The sequence below is a fragment of the Seriola lalandi genome, unplaced genomic scaffold (genome assembly GCF_002814215.2).
Source record: "Seriola lalandi dorsalis isolate HSWRI2012SDOR001 ecotype SW California unplaced genomic scaffold, Sedor1 jcf7180002054003, whole genome shotgun sequence".
In the NCBI taxonomy this organism is placed as follows: domain Eukaryota; kingdom Metazoa; phylum Chordata; class Actinopteri; order Carangiformes; family Carangidae; genus Seriola; species Seriola lalandi.
Window position 1 is genome coordinate 4,611 of NW_019524556.1, and position 18,840 is coordinate 23,450.

Genomic DNA, 18,840 nt, shown 5'->3' on the forward strand with positions numbered 1-18,840 from the left:
AAAACGTCATGGTATAATAAGACATAAAAATGCAAAAAAAACGTCATAGTATAGTAAGGCATAAAACGTAATAGTATAGTAAGGCATAAAAATGCCAAAAAAACGTCATAGTATAGTAAGGCATAAAAATGCCCAAAAACTTCATAGTATTGTAAGGCATAAAACGTCAGAGTATAAGGAGGCTTAAAAATGCAAAAAAACGTCATTGTATAGTAAGGCATAAAACGTCAGAGTATAATAAGGCAAAAAACGTCATGGTATAATAAGGCTTAAAAATGCCAAAAAACGTCATAGTATAGTAAGGCATAAAACGTCAGAGTATAATGAGGCTTAAAAATGCAAAAAAACGTAATAGTATAGTAAGGCATAAAAATGCCAAAAAAACGTCATAGTATAGTAAGGCTTAAAAATGTCAAAAAATGTCATAGTATAATAAGGCATAAAAATGCCAAAAAAACTTCATAGTATAATGAGGCATAAAACGTCAGGGTATAATAAGACATAAAAATGCAAAAAAAACATCATAGTATAGTAAGGCATAAAACGTCAGAGTATAATGAGGCTTAAAAATGCAAAAAAACGTCACAGTATAGTAAGGCATAAAACGTAATAGTATAGTAAGGCATAAAAATGCAAAAAAAACGTCATAGTATAGTCAGGCTTAAAAATGCCAAAAAATGTCATAGTATAGTAAGGCATAAAACGTCATAGTATAATAAGTCATAAAAATGACGAAAAAAAGTCATAGTATAGTAAGGCATAAAACGTCAGAGTATAATGAGGCTTAAAAATGCAAAAAAAACGTCATTGTATAGTAAGGCATAAAACGTCAGAGTATAATAAGGCAAAAAACGTCATAGTATAATAAGGCTTAAAAATGCCAAAAAACGTCATAGTATAATAAGGCATAAAACGTAATAGTATAGTAAGGCGTAAAAATGCCAAAAAAACGTCATAGTATAATAAGGCTTAAAAATGTCAAAAAATGTCATAGTATAATAAGGCATAAAAATGCCAAAAAACTTCATAGTATAATGAGGCATAAAACGTCATGGTATAATAAGACATAAAAATGCAAAAAAAACGTCATAGTATAGTAAGGCATAAAAATGTCATAGTAAAGTGAGGTATACAACGTAATAGTATAGTCAGGCATAAAAAGTTAAAATATAGAAAATGCATTTAGAGTGATGAGGCCTTTCCTCATCACTCTAAACAAATGTTTCCCCTCTGTTTCCGTGGTGAGTGCACGCACCACACTGGACATTCGTTCAGACATCATACCCATCCCCTACAATAACATAAAAGAAATGCACCACACACATATAGTTTCATTAGTAAGGTTTATTTCATTTTACCATTGTTTGCTTGTGGTTCTCTCCTTCTCTCCTCCTAGGGCTAACCAGAGCAAATGAAGTGGGCTGTGTTATATAGTGTTGGCAGCTTCCTGTTGGGCAGGTTCATTCCATTGTTCCCTGAGTGGTAGGGGGGGTTTTGCCTTGACCTTTTCATTGACTGCTTATTTTTGGTGATTTATTATTGATTGAAGAATGTTTGATGGGTGAATGTATTAAATGATGTGTATTTGTTTTGTGGGTCTATTGTGGGCCCTTTTGCAGAGGTATTTGGTGGAGCAGAATATTAATCTGTGATTTAATTGGGAGTTGGTTTCGGCTGGGGAGGAGCTTAGTGTATATAACGCCCCGGCCAACACCAAGCTCGAGAGAAAGTGAGTGACTCACGCCAGAGCAAGCACATTGTGGGTGGTTTGAGCGAGGATTTTTTTTGTTTTTTTCTCCTTTATTATAATTGACACTTGTGTTTTGTACCCTGTAAATAAATGCACGGCTTAACAGCAGTTTGAGACTCCATCCATCATTCTTCAACAACAAGAATCTCACATTTGTTTGACAGTAAGGCATAAAAATGCAACAAAACGTCATAGTATAGTAAAGTATACAACATAACAGTATACTAAGGAATAAAAATGCCAAAAAGCGTCATAGTATAGTAAGGTATAAAACGTCATAATATAATGAGGCATAAAAATGCCAAAAAACGTCATAGTATAGTAAGATATACAATGTAATAGTATATGAAGGCATAAAAATGCCAAAAAACGTCATAGTATAGTAAGGCACAAAAATGTCATAGTATATAAAGGCATAAAAATCCCGAAAAATGTCATAGTATAATAAGGTATAAAAAGTCATTTAAAAAAGTTACAGTATAATTTGGCATAAACAGTCATAAAAAGTCATCATATAGTAAGGCATAAAAAGCCATTGAAAAATTCATAGTATAGTAAGTCATAAAAAATCATAATATAGTAAGGCATATAGTAAGTCATAAAACATGATAGTATAGTAAGACATAAACACTCATATTATGATCAGGCATAAAAAGTCATATTATAGTAAGGCATAAAACATCATACTGTAGTAAGGTATAAAAGTCATTCAAAAACTGACAGTATAATAAGGCATAAAAAGTCATTTAAAAAAGTCGTGATATAGTGAGGCATAAAATGACGTAGTATAGTAAGGCATAAAAAGTCATAAAAAAGTTATAGTATAGTAAGGCATTAAACATTGTAAAACATCATCATAGAGTAAGGCATAAAAAGTCATAATATAGTATAGAAAGGCATGAAAAGTCATAAAAAGTCACATTATAATAAGGCATAAAAACATCATACAGATGAAGAACAGAACAGAATCTTGTCCTCATCCTGATTAGTGTGGGACATTAGTTCTAACCACTATATTACCTGCTGCCCCATCAAAAAGTCTAGCATATTATATTGTATACTGTAAGGAATAAAAAAGTCCTAGTATAGTAGGGCACAAAAAGTTTTGGTATTATGAGGCATGAAAAGTCATAAAAACATATTAGTCATAGTATTCATGGGATTTTTTTAACTTAAACTCATACTTTGATATATCCAACAGATCATTTTTACTCCTGCAAGCCTACAGAAGTCAAAAGTCAGGGTTAGCTTCCTAGTTAATGTTACCTAATATTGGTTAAATAACATAAGCTGACATTTTTCTGGTGTGGTTAGGTACCACTGTGATATTGTCACATGACCCTGCCCTTTCAGTCAGTTACATGATAGCATGCCTAAATCGGTCATCTTGGAGACGTAGCCCTTTGGAGGGCACATTGGAATGATTTAATATGACATCACTCTAAACATAGGTAAATATTGTTGGGGACAATTCTGTCCTCCCAAAATAATGGCAGGGACACGCCCCTACCGTCCAATATGTAACCCTATGGGCATTTTTATGCCTCAAATTACATACCAGTAGTAGGTTATAGAAGTTTGTGAAGACCCATAAACCCATAATGCAGATTTCCAACAATCCTTGCTGGTTAATGAGACAACAAAGTGCCTGATATTGTGTCCTTCATCACTGTTTTATTAAATAAAGTTAAATACACACATACTCACAGGGATTGAAAAGGAGTTGCAAAGCATATCAATCATAGGAGCATGCATATTTATACGTATATAAAGGGATCAATGTGGATTATTGGTGTGTGTGTGTGTGTGTGTGTGTGTGTGTGTGTGTGTGTGTGTGTGTGTGTGTCCATCACAGCAGCGGAAGTCAGTTGTCCTTGTGCTGTCAAAGATCACAACAGTTTATTTGTGGTCATCAGTTCAGTGCAGTGCAGCATCTTATTTTAGACGTCATGAAGGCTAAATATTGAGTGTACCTGACAGTAACATAGGATCTCTGCAGGTTGAGTTGCACATTGCATTGACATGTATGGATACCAACGGGCAACTGGAGGGAAAAACATTAAAAATGTAGGAAAAATACTGATGTGATCCTTTAAAACAGAGAGATTCTATGATTACAATAGGTCAAGTTGTAATACTCAGTGGTCTAGTGAGCAGTGGAAAAACATATGGTCAGATGAGTCATCGTTCGCCTGCTTTCAACAAGCTGATGAGTACATGTGTGTCACACAAACTAAAAGACCTCTACGGGCCTGCGTGCCAGTTTCCCAACATGAATTATCACATCCATCCTGTGGTGTAGCGCGTAAATCCTGATGGGGAAAACATTTTTTCAGAGTGACGTTTTTGCTTTTCCTTTACAAAACAGAGAAAACTGTCCTCTGCCAACACCAGGGGAATCCCAGAGAGGAGGATTATCCAGTTACCCAAATGGTAAATGGACTGCACTTATGTAGCGCTTTTCAACCATTCAAAACACTTTACAATGGAAGCCACATTCACACACACACATTAATACAGCACTTTTCACATATAACACTTTTTTACCTACATGCACGTTCACACGCCGATGATACATCAGTTTGGGGTTCAGCATCTTGCCCAAGGACACTTCAAAATGCGAGCTGAGGATCAAACCACCGACCTGCCGATTAGTACAAAATGTGCTCTACCTCCTGAACCACTGAAATCTGAAAGTTAAGTATATCCTGGATCTCCTGTGTGCTTCTGTTACCATGGCAACTGATCCCTTAAACTAACATGATCTTAACCCTTCAGGTGAAACCACCAATTTAGTATAAAGCTCAGGTTTGTATCAGTATCAGAATAGAATCTTTGCAAAGAACTCCATTAACTGCACTAGAAAATAAGCATTTATTATCTTAACACTGAGCCAATCAGAAGAGAGACTCAGAGCCTCCTCTCTTCTGATTGGCTCAACAACCTGTTGTTACTACAGCTCCAGAGAGAAGCCTGAGAGAGGAGATGTAAAACTACACTGAGATGGTTTTTGGTTCTTAAAATATATCATCTTATGGATCAAATAAAACATTGGAAAAGTGTAAAATATGGGACCCTTATTAGAGCTGAATTCCAAATAAACTGTTCTCATTTACATGTTTCTCTGTTTCTGTTCTCAGACAACGAAACAAGTTTGAAAATGACTGAAACGTGGTCCATTAAGACTACATGTCCAAGCCATTTCCAAGCTGCTGCTAAAATCCTGATTTTATATTGTCATCTGAAAAAACTGTCCGTACACATAAATTACAGACTGTGCTGTGACTTTGTTAACTTCTGTAGTCTTCAAAGTCTAAATTTAGGGACAAATGGGCAACTCAGTCAATCAGTCAGTCACAGGCACAATTATAGGAGTGGTCCTGCTATTGCAGTCCAGCCAAAAAGGGCTATTTCCAAAAATCACAAACTATTTCTTGGACTTCCTGTCTGGAATATCAGATTGATCTTAACCAAACTTAATATTTGTGCATTATATATAAGAATCTTATCCCCTCAAGGGTTTTAAACACTTGTATAATGTTCATCAAGACACAGTAAAATGGTGGCTTTTAGTGGCCACACACTTCATAAGGACAAAGTGTTTAGGTGCTTTATTTTGGTCTGATAAGGCTGCATTCGGTGTGATCTATTTTCAATATATTTGAGTATGTGCTAACACCTGCATTGTAATTACAGAATCATGCTAAGACCCAAGAAAGAAGCATGCTTCAAGTGTTCCATGAAGTTTGTTGCTGTCAAAAGACAGCTACTGTAAAGTCCGAGTGAGCCCCAATGTGATTTTATCTTGTGGTCTGATGTACAGAGAGGCGGGGTGTCCACGTCGGCCAGCGTCACACCTCAAAGCTAATTTCTCTTGACTGTCCAAACAGGGGCTCTGAAGCCAGCTGCGTGTCTGAGTAGGCACGCCGCAGGTGTGTGGAGCTGCACGTGGTCTTGATGGCGACCTCATAGGGAGGCGGGGGTCCCAGCCAAGGAGGAGGGTGAGGTGTTGGACTAAAACCACCAGAGTCCATGGGAGGGTAGTCGAATTCCTCGCCACGAGCACCATGTCTGTGGCGTTCCATCGTCCTGAAAACAGTGGCAGTAAAACATCAGGTGAAAACAATCATGTAGAAACACAAATTGATATGTACAGTGCAGCTCTGAGGTGTCAGCAGTTGTAGAGATCAGATACTAAACAGCAGCTGGAGTCGTGTTCTGTTGGCAGTCGTGTACACAGTAATTGGGTTTCACAAAGTCCTAATGGACATCCTGGCAGTGTGGGATAATAAAAGTTTTCAAATAACGACTGTGGTCTGAGTGAGCCATGTGGTTTCTCTCCAGATAGACTAGTTTATTTCACTAACTAGCACACATCCAACAAGACTAGCAGGATTAGTTAGCTAATCAGCTGGTTTGGTTTAAATGACTTGAAGTCACTTTTTAATCCTAACTCATTCAAATAAATAGTTGATAAAATACACTTTCCTGCAAAGAGGTAAATGATTGATTACCATTTTCATGCCTGTGCAGTAAATATGAAGCTACAGCTAGCAGCCAGTTAGCTTAGCCTAGCATAAAAACTGGAAAAATGAGGAAACAGCTAGCCTCGCTCTGTCCAACAGTAATGAACGTTACCTACTTTAAACTTACTAAATGATATATTGCATGTTTTATATATCTTGTCTGGCTTTATTCTTGGGTTTTCTTACAAGTTAAAGGACTGAGATATGCTAATTTGTCAACTTTAAACTTTTTGACAGAGCCAGGCTAGCTGTGCACATGTGTTTCCGGTCTTTATGCTAAGTTAAAATGATGGGTTCCTAGCTATAGCTTCATATTTAGTGCACAGAGTGGTATCAATCTTCCCATCTAATTATCAGAAAGAAAGCAAATAAGAGAGTTTCCTAAAATGTTAAACTGCTCCTTTAACTTTCTTTTTTGACTATTATTATTGATAATTGTGCATCTTGTCTGTGGGCAGTGTCCATCCAGGGCTTAAGTTAAAAGGCTCATACGTATATTTGGCAGAATGAATAAGAATAAAGTAAAAAAAGGGAATTAATCTTAGAAAATATGCAGTTGCTGTGGTCTGCCTGCAACACCCTGTTACAGTTATCTGTGTGCATGTGCAGCTCTATCCCAGAAGAAACTGATATATGAAACCTTGACGTGATCAAATATTGAGCAACAACAGGAAGAATGAATTGGATAACATGGAGACAGCAGACAGCATCAGTGATTAGGATCCAAACTGCATTATGTTTTAGGATCTAGATCTAAATTATATTCTTTAGGTTAACTACTTTATATTTTTTATTGTTAATATAAAATATATGTAATTCAATAAACCTCCATCTTATTTTCTGACTTCTGGATAAAATTGATCTTAATAACAAATACAGCTTGAACTGTGCAAAGCAGCAATACGCATATCTTAAATGACTGGCATTTTTCCTTCACCCACCTGGGCAGAAACACAGACTGGGACTCTGGGAAGCGGCTCCCCGGGGGTGTGAAGAGGGCATGGCTGCCGAAGTTGGGGTAGTCATATGGATAATGTGGGCACTCTGGGTCGAACTCCCGGTGGTTGTAGTTTGCGGCACTTTTGCTGTTCATTGCCCAGAAGAGCCCCAGGATGAGCATGACCACCCCCAGCACCACACAGCAGAGGGAGAAAGCCTGCAGGCGGCTCTGGTACGAGGCCAGGAAGGCTGTGGACCCCCCAGTCACAATGAGGAAGACTCCGATGAAGATAGCTCCGTGGTGCAGGGAAGGCATCCTCCTCCAGGACCGTGACTGTTTCTGAGGTTACTGTGCAGGCTGTGACCGGCTGGATGTGTCACTCACGCACCAACGGTCCCACAGAGTGCGCTCCCCATGCGCTCTGACACTGACCAGACATCCAAATGATTCTCTCCACAGTCACTGAAATCCTGCTATGACAAGGAAAAGCTCACTTACTTATTTGTTCCCATCAGTAACATGTCCCATACTGATAAAAACCGATGATCATATGGTCCATGTGTTAGTCCTTACTCGTAGATCTGAAGCTCCTGTGGAAAAGTGATAAAACTGATGGTTTGTTGGGAAAATAATGAAAAATAAAACGGTGAAGGCTTTGATGCGCGTCAGGCTAATGTGGAGAAGCTGTGTGTTTATCATCAGGGCAGATGGACGAGAGGGCGGCAGAGCCCATTAAGAAATCTTTACTGGTGCCCCACCCTCCCTCTGTCTAATGTGTCTGAAGGGTACCACTTTAGCCCTGTGTGTGTGTGTGTGTGTGTGTGTGTGTGTGTGTGTGTGTGTGTGTGTGTGTGTGTGTGTGGCTCAGGACCTTGCAATTTCTTTAAACATAAATTGTCCTGTTGGACAAGAAATAAAGGGAAATTTAGAGCTGCATACTTTAATAAAATAAGGCGTTTTATAACATAATTGTGTCAGGTTACAAAATCCAAATAAAGAGCTGAATGTTTGGCCTTTTTGTCTTAAAGGTCAGAGGCTCAGTTGTCAACAGTCACTTGAAACAGAATCCTTCCAATGTTATTTAATATAATTTGGTCCTTTGATGCTGCCCTAATGGGGTGATGCAGTATAATTACTATTTTACTAACCTATAACATTATGTAGAGTTGAAAGTCTGACACTGCTGGGTTTTTTAGACCAAAAAAAAATCAAATATGAAATATTAATCAAACTAAACAAAACTAAAAATATGGTAAAAAATATATAAATAAACACAATAAATAAAAACCTAGCGTAAAATAAACAGCTGGTGACTCTGTGAGGTTTGAGCTAAATGCTAACACCAGCATCCAAGTGTGTTCAAAACCACTTGCTAATTGGCAGGTGTAATTTTTACTGTGTTCACCATTTTAGTTTAGTATGTTAGCACGCTAACATTTGCTGATTACCATTAAACACAAAGTAGGCTGCACCTGAGGCTGAGGGGAATTTGTTAAGAGTCAGAGGGAATCATCAGACAGACTGTGTGCAGCAGTCAGACTCTGCTCTGATGTTCCTCCATGGCTGATAGGGACTCAGTGTTGTAACAGAACCATGAGCACAGGGCACATGGTGTGACAGCCTCTCTGCTTTCTGATTGGTTAAACGTTAGAAAGGCTACTGCTCCAGGATTCCCTACAGTCACGCGCTCACCCAATCAGCGTGAAGCCTCTGAGCGCGAACCCGCCTCCTCGGCACTTCTGACCAATCGCTGTGAAGCAGGGGCGTGGCCGACGGACCACCTAGCACCGCTCACCTATCGCAGGGAAGGGGTGATCGGGAGTCGGGTTTTGGGGTTGGGATAATCGATGCTCTGGTTTACCCGCAGCGGTCAGCGGAAGCGTCGCTAAGAACCGAACCAGATTCTTTTAGTTTGGAGCTCGTGCACGTTCGGATCTGATCCTTGCAGACACGATGGGTCCGCTGCTGTATTTAGGAGGTCTGGTCGTCATGTTCCTGCTGTGGATCAGAGTCAAAGGTCTAGATTACGTGATCGTTCACCAGAGGTGGATATTCGTGTGTCTGTTCCTGCTGCCGCTCTCCGTCATATTTGATGTGTATTACTACGTGAGGGCCTGGCTCATATTCAAGATGTGCTCCGCGCCCAAACTGCACGACCAGCGCGTGCGAGACATCCAGCGACAGGTGAGCACACCGTCCTCTGTCAGTGTGTGTGTGTGTGTGTGTGTGTGTGCGTGTGTGTTCGCTCAGGTGTGCGTGTGTGCACTCTGATCTCAGTCTGATCTCCACTCTCATAAACTCCTCTAAAAGAAAAGATGGTTAGATACTTTATTTATCTCTTAGGGGAAATTCATGTGTCCAGTAGCTCATTGGTAATAAGAATAATAAGAATAACAACAGTTAATAATAAATAAACAATAATAATAATAATAATAATAAGTAAAGTAACTTTGAAAAGATAAATGAACACCATGCAGTGGTTATGTAACAGAGTGAATGTGAGGTTACTCTTTCATATCAGTTCTATATAACTGTCATCACGTTGAATAATCACTTTCATTATGTGTTAAGATGAAAACACATAATTTGATCACGATATATTTATTATATGTTAATGAGAGAAATAGTGTTTCACTTATATTATTACAGCTCTTTGTGGTTTTCACCTGTAACTGTCTTTTCCAAGTTCTGCCAAATGGAAGAATCCACCCCATGGCGCGAGGAGGGGGGGGCAGTTCACTTTAATTCATTTTCTCATTTATCTCTAGCCATGGAGATATTTTAAGTTCCATTCACCCCCAGTACGATTGAACTGTATTTTTCCTGCATAAATAAATGAAGCCACAGGCCTGAGAGGACTTCAGCACATTATTTGGACTCTGAGGGAATAATGAAGCACAGACTCAGACTCTCTCTAAACTGAAGAATATGTTTGTTAGTGTTTATTCAACACACTTTGAACAGTTCAAACGAGCTGTCGAGGCTTTTGACCTCAGACCAGGAAGGTGTAGTCAGCGAGTCTGAGCGATGGCTGAGCGGTTCAGGTGAAGAGTCAGGTGTGCTGTGTATCATCTGTCCTGTATCGTGCGTCTGACACATTTCAGGTACGTGAGTGGAGGAAGGACGGGGGTAAGACCTACATGTGTACGGGTCGACCCGGCTGGCTCACTGTGTCTCTCAGAGTGGGGAAATACAAGAAAACCCACAAAAACATCATGATCAATATGATGGACATCCTGGAGGTGGACACAAACAGGCAGGTAGGAGAACGCACACAAGCTCTGCTTCCAGACGTTTTGCAAATTTGTGCAATGAAAGCTAAAGGGAACGCAGCCATCGTTAGCCACTGTTATTTATTACAGCTGTGCATTATGTGTATCGTAAGAAAAACTCCAACAACATAATCTTCATATCTAGAGCTAAAACAATGATTCTGGTTTAATACAGCCGGGGTCGTATTTTTAGCCATGCTAGCTGCAAAGCTCGAGGGATGGCAGAGATCAAGACTGAAATATCTCAACAACAATCAGCTGGATTGGCATCAAATTTTGTGCAGACATTCATGGTCCCCAGAGGAGGAACTCCACTAACTTATGTGATCCCCTGACTTTATATCTAGCACCACCAACAGTTCACAGTTTTCACTTATCCTATGAAATTTCTCAACATCTACTAGATTAATTGGCACAAAATTTGGTCCATTTGGATATTCATGGTGAGCAGAGGATGAATCTTTGGAGCTATTTGTAAGTTTTGCTATTACTACATAACCAGCGTTAGCATTAGCAGCTGTTAACTTACAAGTCTAGAAGAAACGTTATGATTTTAACATCAAACTTCATTCATTTATTCACTGTATCCAGAGGTGGAAAGCAACCCTTGTTTTGGTAATATTTCATCACTTCTACTGAAGTTAGCATGCTAAAAAGCTAGCTCCAGCCAGGCCTGCCTGTCTTGTCACTTTCGGATAGTGAGTGATCGTAGCCTCCAATCTCCCATGAAGAAGTAGCTGCTCAGAGGACAAATTATAACCTCTTGTATTGTAAACGCAGCGATGGCTGAGGCTCTTGGCAAGACATGTACGTAAACAGCTGTTAATGCTAACGTTAGCTATGTAGCAGTAGCAAAATAGCTCGTTAATGACTTCGGTGATGCCTTGACTTTTAATTTTTTCCTCTTCACTTATTCCAATACTTTGATTTATGACCAAATACCAGCAAAATAAATTACATTCTGGTCAACAATTAGCAACAGTGAACATGCCAACAAGCATATGTTACCATGCTAACTTCCTAAAATAAAACAGTGAACATGGTAAACATTTACCTACTACACATCGGCATGTGATTGTAAGCTAATTACCATGCTAATGTTAGCATTTAGCTCAAGCAACTGGTGTGCCTATGGCCTCGCAGAGTTGCTAGCACGGCTGGAGACTCTCTTGATGTAGTTTAAGTCCATCATTTAGTTTGCTCATGATAACGTTGTACTCACCAATGTAACTGCTGACATCTGGAATCACAGGGACACTGCAGGGACAAGGAGACAGAAGATCAGACAGGACGTAAACAAGTCAACAGCCACTTTTTTGTTTCGTGTGAAGGTCTGACTTTTTAGCAAAGTTGCCGTGTTCTGACATCACAACATTTATACTTTGTTTTTTAGGTTGTGAGAGTTGAGCCACTGGCCAACATGGGTCAGGTGACAGCTCTCCTCAATTCAATTGGCTGGACACTGCCAGTGCTGCCCGAGCTGGATGATCTCACTGTGGGTACGTGGTCCATATAACAATCAATGGGGATTGTTTCCTGGGGAATCATCCTGGAGCGGCATCGTCTGGTTTCTAGAAATAGACAGATGCGCTGATGATTTCCACAGCTCATTGTTCAGTGATGTAGATGCATTTTCTCCATCAATCACTGCATCCTGTTTAGAGCCTCAGCGACTTCTCTAATTGTGTTAGAGGATTGATGTTGTAGCTCAAAAGATGAAACTGGGAGGAAATGGCTGCAGTGTTGGAAGCACCCCTGTATTGGGTTTCATAATGGATTTCCTGATGCCATAAACTGCGCATCAACAATCTAATGTTTTCCCATCAGGCCGCGGAACATTCATTTATCCTGATGTCCACGCAGGCACAGCGGGCAAACGCTGCTTTCTGCTCATGTGTTTGTGCTCTGTTGGTCTCATCTGGAAAATAAATTGAATTTCTAAGAACAGATCTTTTATTCTTTCTCCTCTCTCAGGTGGTTTGGTGATGGGTACAGGCATTGAGTCGTCCTCTCACATTTACGGGCTGTTTCAGCACATCTGTGTGGCGTATGAACTGGTCCTCGCTGACGGCAGTTTAGTTCGCTGCACTGAGGTAAGTATTGAGTGTGTGTAATGTAATGTGAGTCCACCGGCCTGAGTCTCGTGGGTTACCAGATATGTTGTGGCTTGACAGCAGGGATCACCATGGTAACATCATCTCCACCATCACAAACCTGTACTTTAACCTCTCTGCCTTGGCAGCAGGAACTTGTAACAAGCAGCAGGACGTGATACTGCAGAGTTTGTCAAGAGTAAATGCAATCACATTTAAAGCCGTAGCTTCAGTTTGTGCACATTACTCCTTCCTCTCTGTCGCCTCTTACTCTGCTCTTGTCAAGTGATTACACTGTATTGTATTTATTTCACCTTGCATCATTGTCTCTGCTGCAGTAACCTAATGTCCCTGTGGGTATCACCATTTCACATCATATCATATTAAGTACTCCACTCATGGTTCTGATGCTGAATGAGCTGAATGAGAAAACCAGCTTTATGATACTGGTTGTCCAGCATCTCAGGCTCAGGTTAGGGACTGTATGAAACTTACTGAGGGAAAACTGGAAAAGAAAACATGGCTCAGACAGCACCACCATCATATTTTAGTTCCACCCATTAGTGACACAGATTGCATCGTGCTAAATATGTATTACTACTGCAAAGCTACTACTTCACGCACAGTCGAACCCTTACCGATGGTCCCTGAATGCAGCAGCCCGGCTGGTCTTTGATCAGACTGAAAGGTCACATGTCACTCTGCTACCCATCAAATTCAGTCTCTGATGCTGCCTTCAGAGAGACTTCTGGGTCTGAACTCAATCATTCAGCCTTAAGCCTCTTCTCAGCCACTGTGCTCTTCCAATGAACGTGATCTGTCATTGTCATCATCATCCCTGCACACAAGACAGTCTCAGTCCAGCCTGTTCTGCTCTGTGCTTCCCTGATGGAAGAACAAGCTACTGAAGCTATCAGAGCAGGAGCGTCTCTCTCTTCAGAGAGCACCTCCTCTCCGAACACCTCTAACACACTAACATGTCTAACTGTCCTTTACTACTTCCACTGCACTTCTTCACCTGATCTCCTTCATTTATTAAACAGATGTAGAACTAAGTTTTTACACCAAGGTCTCCTACTGCTCTCAAGCTTTACTGATGTGCTTCAGGTGTAAATGTAAATGAATAAATGTAAATGTGAATGTTATAAGTTATAAGCATAATAAAGTCAAGGTGAATATTGTCCAGTGAAAACATGTCAAGCTCTTTAGAGAGATAATGTTCAGTTTCTACCAACTATAATAATCCAAAACGTGCACACTGGTCTCAGTAGCAAGTAGAAAATAAAGCCCTGTTACACAGACATGATTGATGGCAGAACTAATTTATATGGTGCCTGAAAAATAAAGCATGTTTTGATGTAATTAACTTGATATTTGTTTGTAGGGGGGCATGACAAATTAAAGACCAACCCTGCTTTATCAAGAAAAAAAAATCTGTCCACGCTATTAATTTTCATACAGCCCCTAATCCAAACAGAGCCAAACTAAATTGAACTCCTGATGCAGGCCCAGAGTTCCAGAGTGGTCTTCAGCAGCAACATCCAACTGTCACACCAAGTACAGTAAAAGGAGTGGCCTGTTTGTGAGAAGGCAAAGTGATCGATGCCATGATGTGATATAATGGTTTCGTTGTGAAAGCCAACGTGCGAGACAGATTACAGCCCAACGTGGATCCCCAAAGAGCGAGACCACATTCATCAGCACAAGTGTTCTGCACATCTGTTTGTTCTTGTTCAAACAAGAAATACATTTTCTCTGTCACACAGGAGGAAAACTCAGACCTGTTCCACGCCGTCCCGTGGTCCTGCGGCACTCTGGGATTCCTGGTTGCAGCTGAGATTAAAATAGTCCCCGCCAAGCCGTGGGTGAAGCTGCACTACGAGCCGGTCCGAGGGCTGGAGAACATCTGTAAACGCTTCAGTGAAGCATCGGAGAACAAGCAGAACACATTCGTCGAGGGCATCCAGTACACTCTCGACACCGCTGTCATCATGACGGGAACCATGACTGACCACGCAGAGCCTGATAAGGTAAGGTGTGCGTGATTTGGTTTCACGTGTTTTAAATGTTGAATGGTTTAAATTTCATATTTAGCTTTTCCCTCTCAGATCAACAGAATCGGCCTGCACTTTAAACCCTGGTTCTTTAAACACGTGGAGAGCTACCTGACAGGAGACCACGCTGGGGTGGAGTACGTTCCTCTGAGACAGTATTACCACAGACACACACGCAGCATCTTCTGGGAGCTTCAGGTACTTACACTGACAGAGGCTGCGTCTCCACGAGCTTTAGCATTACGTTAAAAGAAGGAATATATCTGCCAGATTCTAGCTCGTCATCATCTTACCAACTGCTTGCTCACTACTCTTTATTACACTTTAATGCTCTTTCTCTCTCTCTCTCACACACACACACACACACACACACACACACACCATTAGCCATTAGTAAGAAGGAATTGGCATCCTTTATTTTCTGTAACAGTAAATGGTGTAATGAATTATGCATAGTATTGGTTTGACGGAGACCTAAAGGAGCTCTGAGCTTTTGGGAGCTCCCTGCTTTTTGAAAGGCTTTTGTTTTTGAAGACGGTGCAGACACGAGGAGGGCCGACTGATGTTTGATTAAATTGCTCATTGACGATTTGTCGTTGACGTCTCTGATGTGTTGTTGGCCGTGGCGTGAGGAAGTGTTTGGCACTGGTTGGTGAGTTGTGGCTGCCCTCTGGTGGATCAATGTCTCTTAACATCGAGCTCAAAGATAACATGACCAATTCAAAATTATATTATCATTCATGTAACTGTTACATTAAATGTTAGTAAGCTGCAAAAAGACATGATGTTTTTACATGTTATCATTACTTATTTATTAGCTGAGCAAATAGGGACAATTATATTTGGTCTTAAAATATTCACATTGATCGTCCTTAAATGAAAAAGCAGAAAAAAAGTAGTGAGTGTTGTTGACAAAAGAGAGATTAAAAAAACGTTTGTTTAATCGAAAGATCATAATTTTTATCAGTAACTAAATATATAGATAGGGTTAGGGTTAGGGTTTGGGATGTTAGATATTTAACATTGTTAAATTTCAATACAACTAAATAAATAGTATTGAAATATTTTATTTTGAAAACCACCAATCTGTATGTATGAGGTTTGAATTCCCCTATTTTGAATTTCCAGTCATCTCAGGTGGTGCAATTAAAAATAAAAAAATTAAGATTTTAAGTTGTCACCTTTTTTTAGGTATCACATGACAAAACCAAAATATATAGAATTTTCAGTTATAGAAAAACAGAAGAGCATCGTTGGTGATTCTGAAATCAGTAGATCTTTGGCTCTCCTGCTCGATCGATTGTTCCTCTAACTGATCATTTGTTTTAGGACTATTCAGAACACAGTCCATCACAGAAAGCCACTTTTAGCATCTTCTTTAACCTGATTATGTAACTGGGTGAGTATATTTGTGTCTTTTCTCCAGGACATCATCCCATTCGGCAACAACCTGCTGTTCCGCTGGCTTTTTGGATGGATGGTTCCTCCTAAGATCTCCCTGCTGAAGCTCACACAGGGAGAGACCATCAGACGTCTTTACGAGCAGCACCACGTGGTGCAGGACATGCTGGTCCCCATGAAGCATCTGCACGCCGCAATAACGCGCTTTCACCAGGACATTGATGTAAGACTCAGACACGGATAAACCCACTAAATACTCACTATTTACAGCACGAGCCGACTGTTCATTCTTCAATTGTCATTTGTTATTTCAGGTTTACCCTCTGTGGCTGTGTCCATTCCTGTTGCCAGCGGGCAGAGGGATGGTTCATCCCAAAGGCCAAGAGGAGGAACTGTATGTGGACATCGGGGCTTACGGAGAACCCAAAGTCAAACACTTTGAAGCTAAAGCATCAACACGTCAACTGGAGAAGTTTGTCAGAGATGTGCACGGGTAAGTCTCAAATGATACATGACATTTAGCACCTGAAACTAACCTGAAACGACTCTTTTCTTATTTGCACGCTGTTGCATGACCCATCTGCCGTCTAACTGCCATTTGCCTCCCACAGCTTCCAGATGTTGTATGCAGATGTGTACATGGACCGAGAGGAGTTTTGGGAGATGTTCGATGGACAGCTGTATCACAGACTGAGAGAGGAGCTGGGCTGTAAGGACGCCTTCCCCGAGGTGTATGACAAAATCTGTAAATCTGCTCGACACTGACCCCCATCAGTGGTACCTGACCTCGGCCCTGTGTCACGGATACACAGAGGCTCGTCTGCAACTCACACCTGGTGACTTATACTAGTTCTGGGATGTTTAAAACAAAAAAAACTGATTTACATCTCAGAATATTCTATGGAGGAATTAATCTTTGCACATATTAAAAAAAGCAATCAGTCTGTGTCTTAAGACGGCCTTCCCGTTAATGTGAAACAGGAGCACAAGTGTCATAACGCTTTTCTCTTTTTCCTTTTTCTGTACACAATTATTTTAACATTCATGCTCTGATCTCGTGCAGTTTGACTCAAAGCCTTTTGTGTAACGTGCTTGTTAAGAGCCTTTTGCCCCAAATGTCTTTTTGCTTTCCTTTCTTTAGAAATGTGTTAGACAACTTTTCCCTGTTTAACTACCTAACTACTGAAGTGCCATACACTTTGAAAACATGACCTCCATATTAGCATCAGACAGATATTTTGAAATACATGCTTTTTTGATAAATCTCTGTGAATTTTGAGTCTGAAAAAAAGCAAACTAACAGAACAATATTGCAAATATTTTGATATTGAAATGAGAAAATATCACCTGGACTGTGTACGGGTTGGACGGCTTCATTAAAAACTGTTCTACAATAGATATCAGTCTCTTTATTTTTAGAATATACATTATAAAGTTGTTGGTTGCAGTGTTGTAATACGGGTCAGACATCACACACACATAGTCAAAGCTAATGTATTTGCTCTGAACAGATTAATTTGGCTTTATATGAATCACAGCACAATGCAAACATAATATCACTTTCTTTTGTTTGTCCTTGTGTATCGCTCTTTCTTTTTTAAATGTGTTGGCATGCAGTCAAAGCAAACTGGTTTGATCTGAGCACTTATATCAATGTATTTGAATAACTCCCCAGTGTAAACCTGACTGTCTCTGTGTTTGTCACTGCCGGATTAAGAATAAGACGATCTGAATGTTGTATAAAACCAGTCATTGAATGTACTGTACTTAAGTACAGTTTTGATGTATTCATATTTTACTTTATACTCCTACTCCACTATATTTTGGAGTAAAATAATCTGCTATTCACTCCTCTACATTTATTTGACACCTTTAGTTATTAGTTACTTTTTAGATTGAGGTTATTAATAGAAACATTTGAATGAATTTATCAATTCTTGTGTCTTATGTATTATTATGGATTAAGTGCAGTACATTAGTTAAAATCACTCCACCTTAACCAGCTGCAACATGAGTCATAATTCAATGATATAATGAACAGTGTATTATTCTTAAAAGGGTCCTTGTTCTTTTACATGTGGTACTTTAGGATATATTTTGATGCTAATACTTTTGTACTTTAAATAAAGTTTTGAATACAGGACTTTTACTTATTAACAGAGTATTTCTACACTGTGGTATTGCTATTTAGCCTACAGCATAAAAACATACCTGGCCTGCATGTTAGGGTGACCAGATGTCCAGGGGACAGTCCCTGTTTTTGGTGGCTTGACTCCGATTGAAGCTGCCCCCAGAAATGTCCCTGTTTTTAACGTTTGTAATAGAAAACAAACATCTTGTGTTGCACTCGTTTTGGCCAACAGATGTGGCTAGCTGCTAGCTATAGCATCTTCAGATGTGAAACTAAAACCATCAAAATAGAGTTATCCAATCAGATTTTCCTTTTTTCATTTTTGTTGTTGTCTCTAGACAGAGAAAAGGTTAGCGTGCTTACTCATTGGTTAGGAGTTCATAACATGCAGTAAACTAACAAACACAAATATACTTCAAACAAACTGCACGACTGCTTCAAAAGTAGAGAGTCATCATTTTATCAGCTGGCTTAACTTGACTTGACTTTCACGATAGTTTATCACAATACAACAGCTACCATGGTCAAAATACATGACTGTCATCCTTTTTTATCTGATACTGATTACTGCATGTTGAACTCTCGGGCCTGCACACCACACCACACCTCCCCCACCAACACCCCCAGAGCTGTCGCGCCACCTTATTGACACAGTTAAATAAAAGCAAAAATG

The 18,840-nt window shown here is 39.9% G+C and overlaps 2 protein-coding genes across 2 annotated transcripts; one reads left to right on the top strand and one right to left on the bottom strand.

Annotated features, from left to right (window-relative positions):
* Positions 1–3,404: 3,404 nt before the first annotated feature.
* On the bottom strand, positions 3,405–8,008 carry LOC147819328 (uncharacterized). Its single transcript, XM_087173053.1, has 2 exons — positions 7,218–8,008; positions 3,405–5,839 (listed from the first exon to the last, which is right to left on the bottom strand). The coding sequence occupies exons 1-2, from the start codon at positions 7,529–7,531 to the stop codon at positions 5,602–5,604; spliced, it is 552 nt and encodes a 183-aa protein (XP_087029179.1). The 5' UTR covers positions 7,532–8,008; the 3' UTR covers positions 3,405–5,601.
* Positions 8,009–9,036: 1,028 nt separating this feature from the next.
* On the top strand, positions 9,037–17,434 carry dhcr24 (24-dehydrocholesterol reductase). The gene is made up of 9 exons (XM_023402803.2): positions 9,037–9,400; positions 10,321–10,476; positions 11,882–11,987; positions 12,463–12,581; positions 14,348–14,611; positions 14,690–14,833; positions 16,062–16,259; positions 16,351–16,529; positions 16,648–17,434. Exons 1-9 carry the CDS (start codon positions 9,170–9,172, stop codon positions 16,799–16,801), a joined length of 1,551 nt encoding a protein of 516 aa, XP_023258571.1. The 5' UTR covers positions 9,037–9,169; the 3' UTR covers positions 16,802–17,434.
* Positions 17,435–18,840: the final 1,406 nt, after the last annotated feature.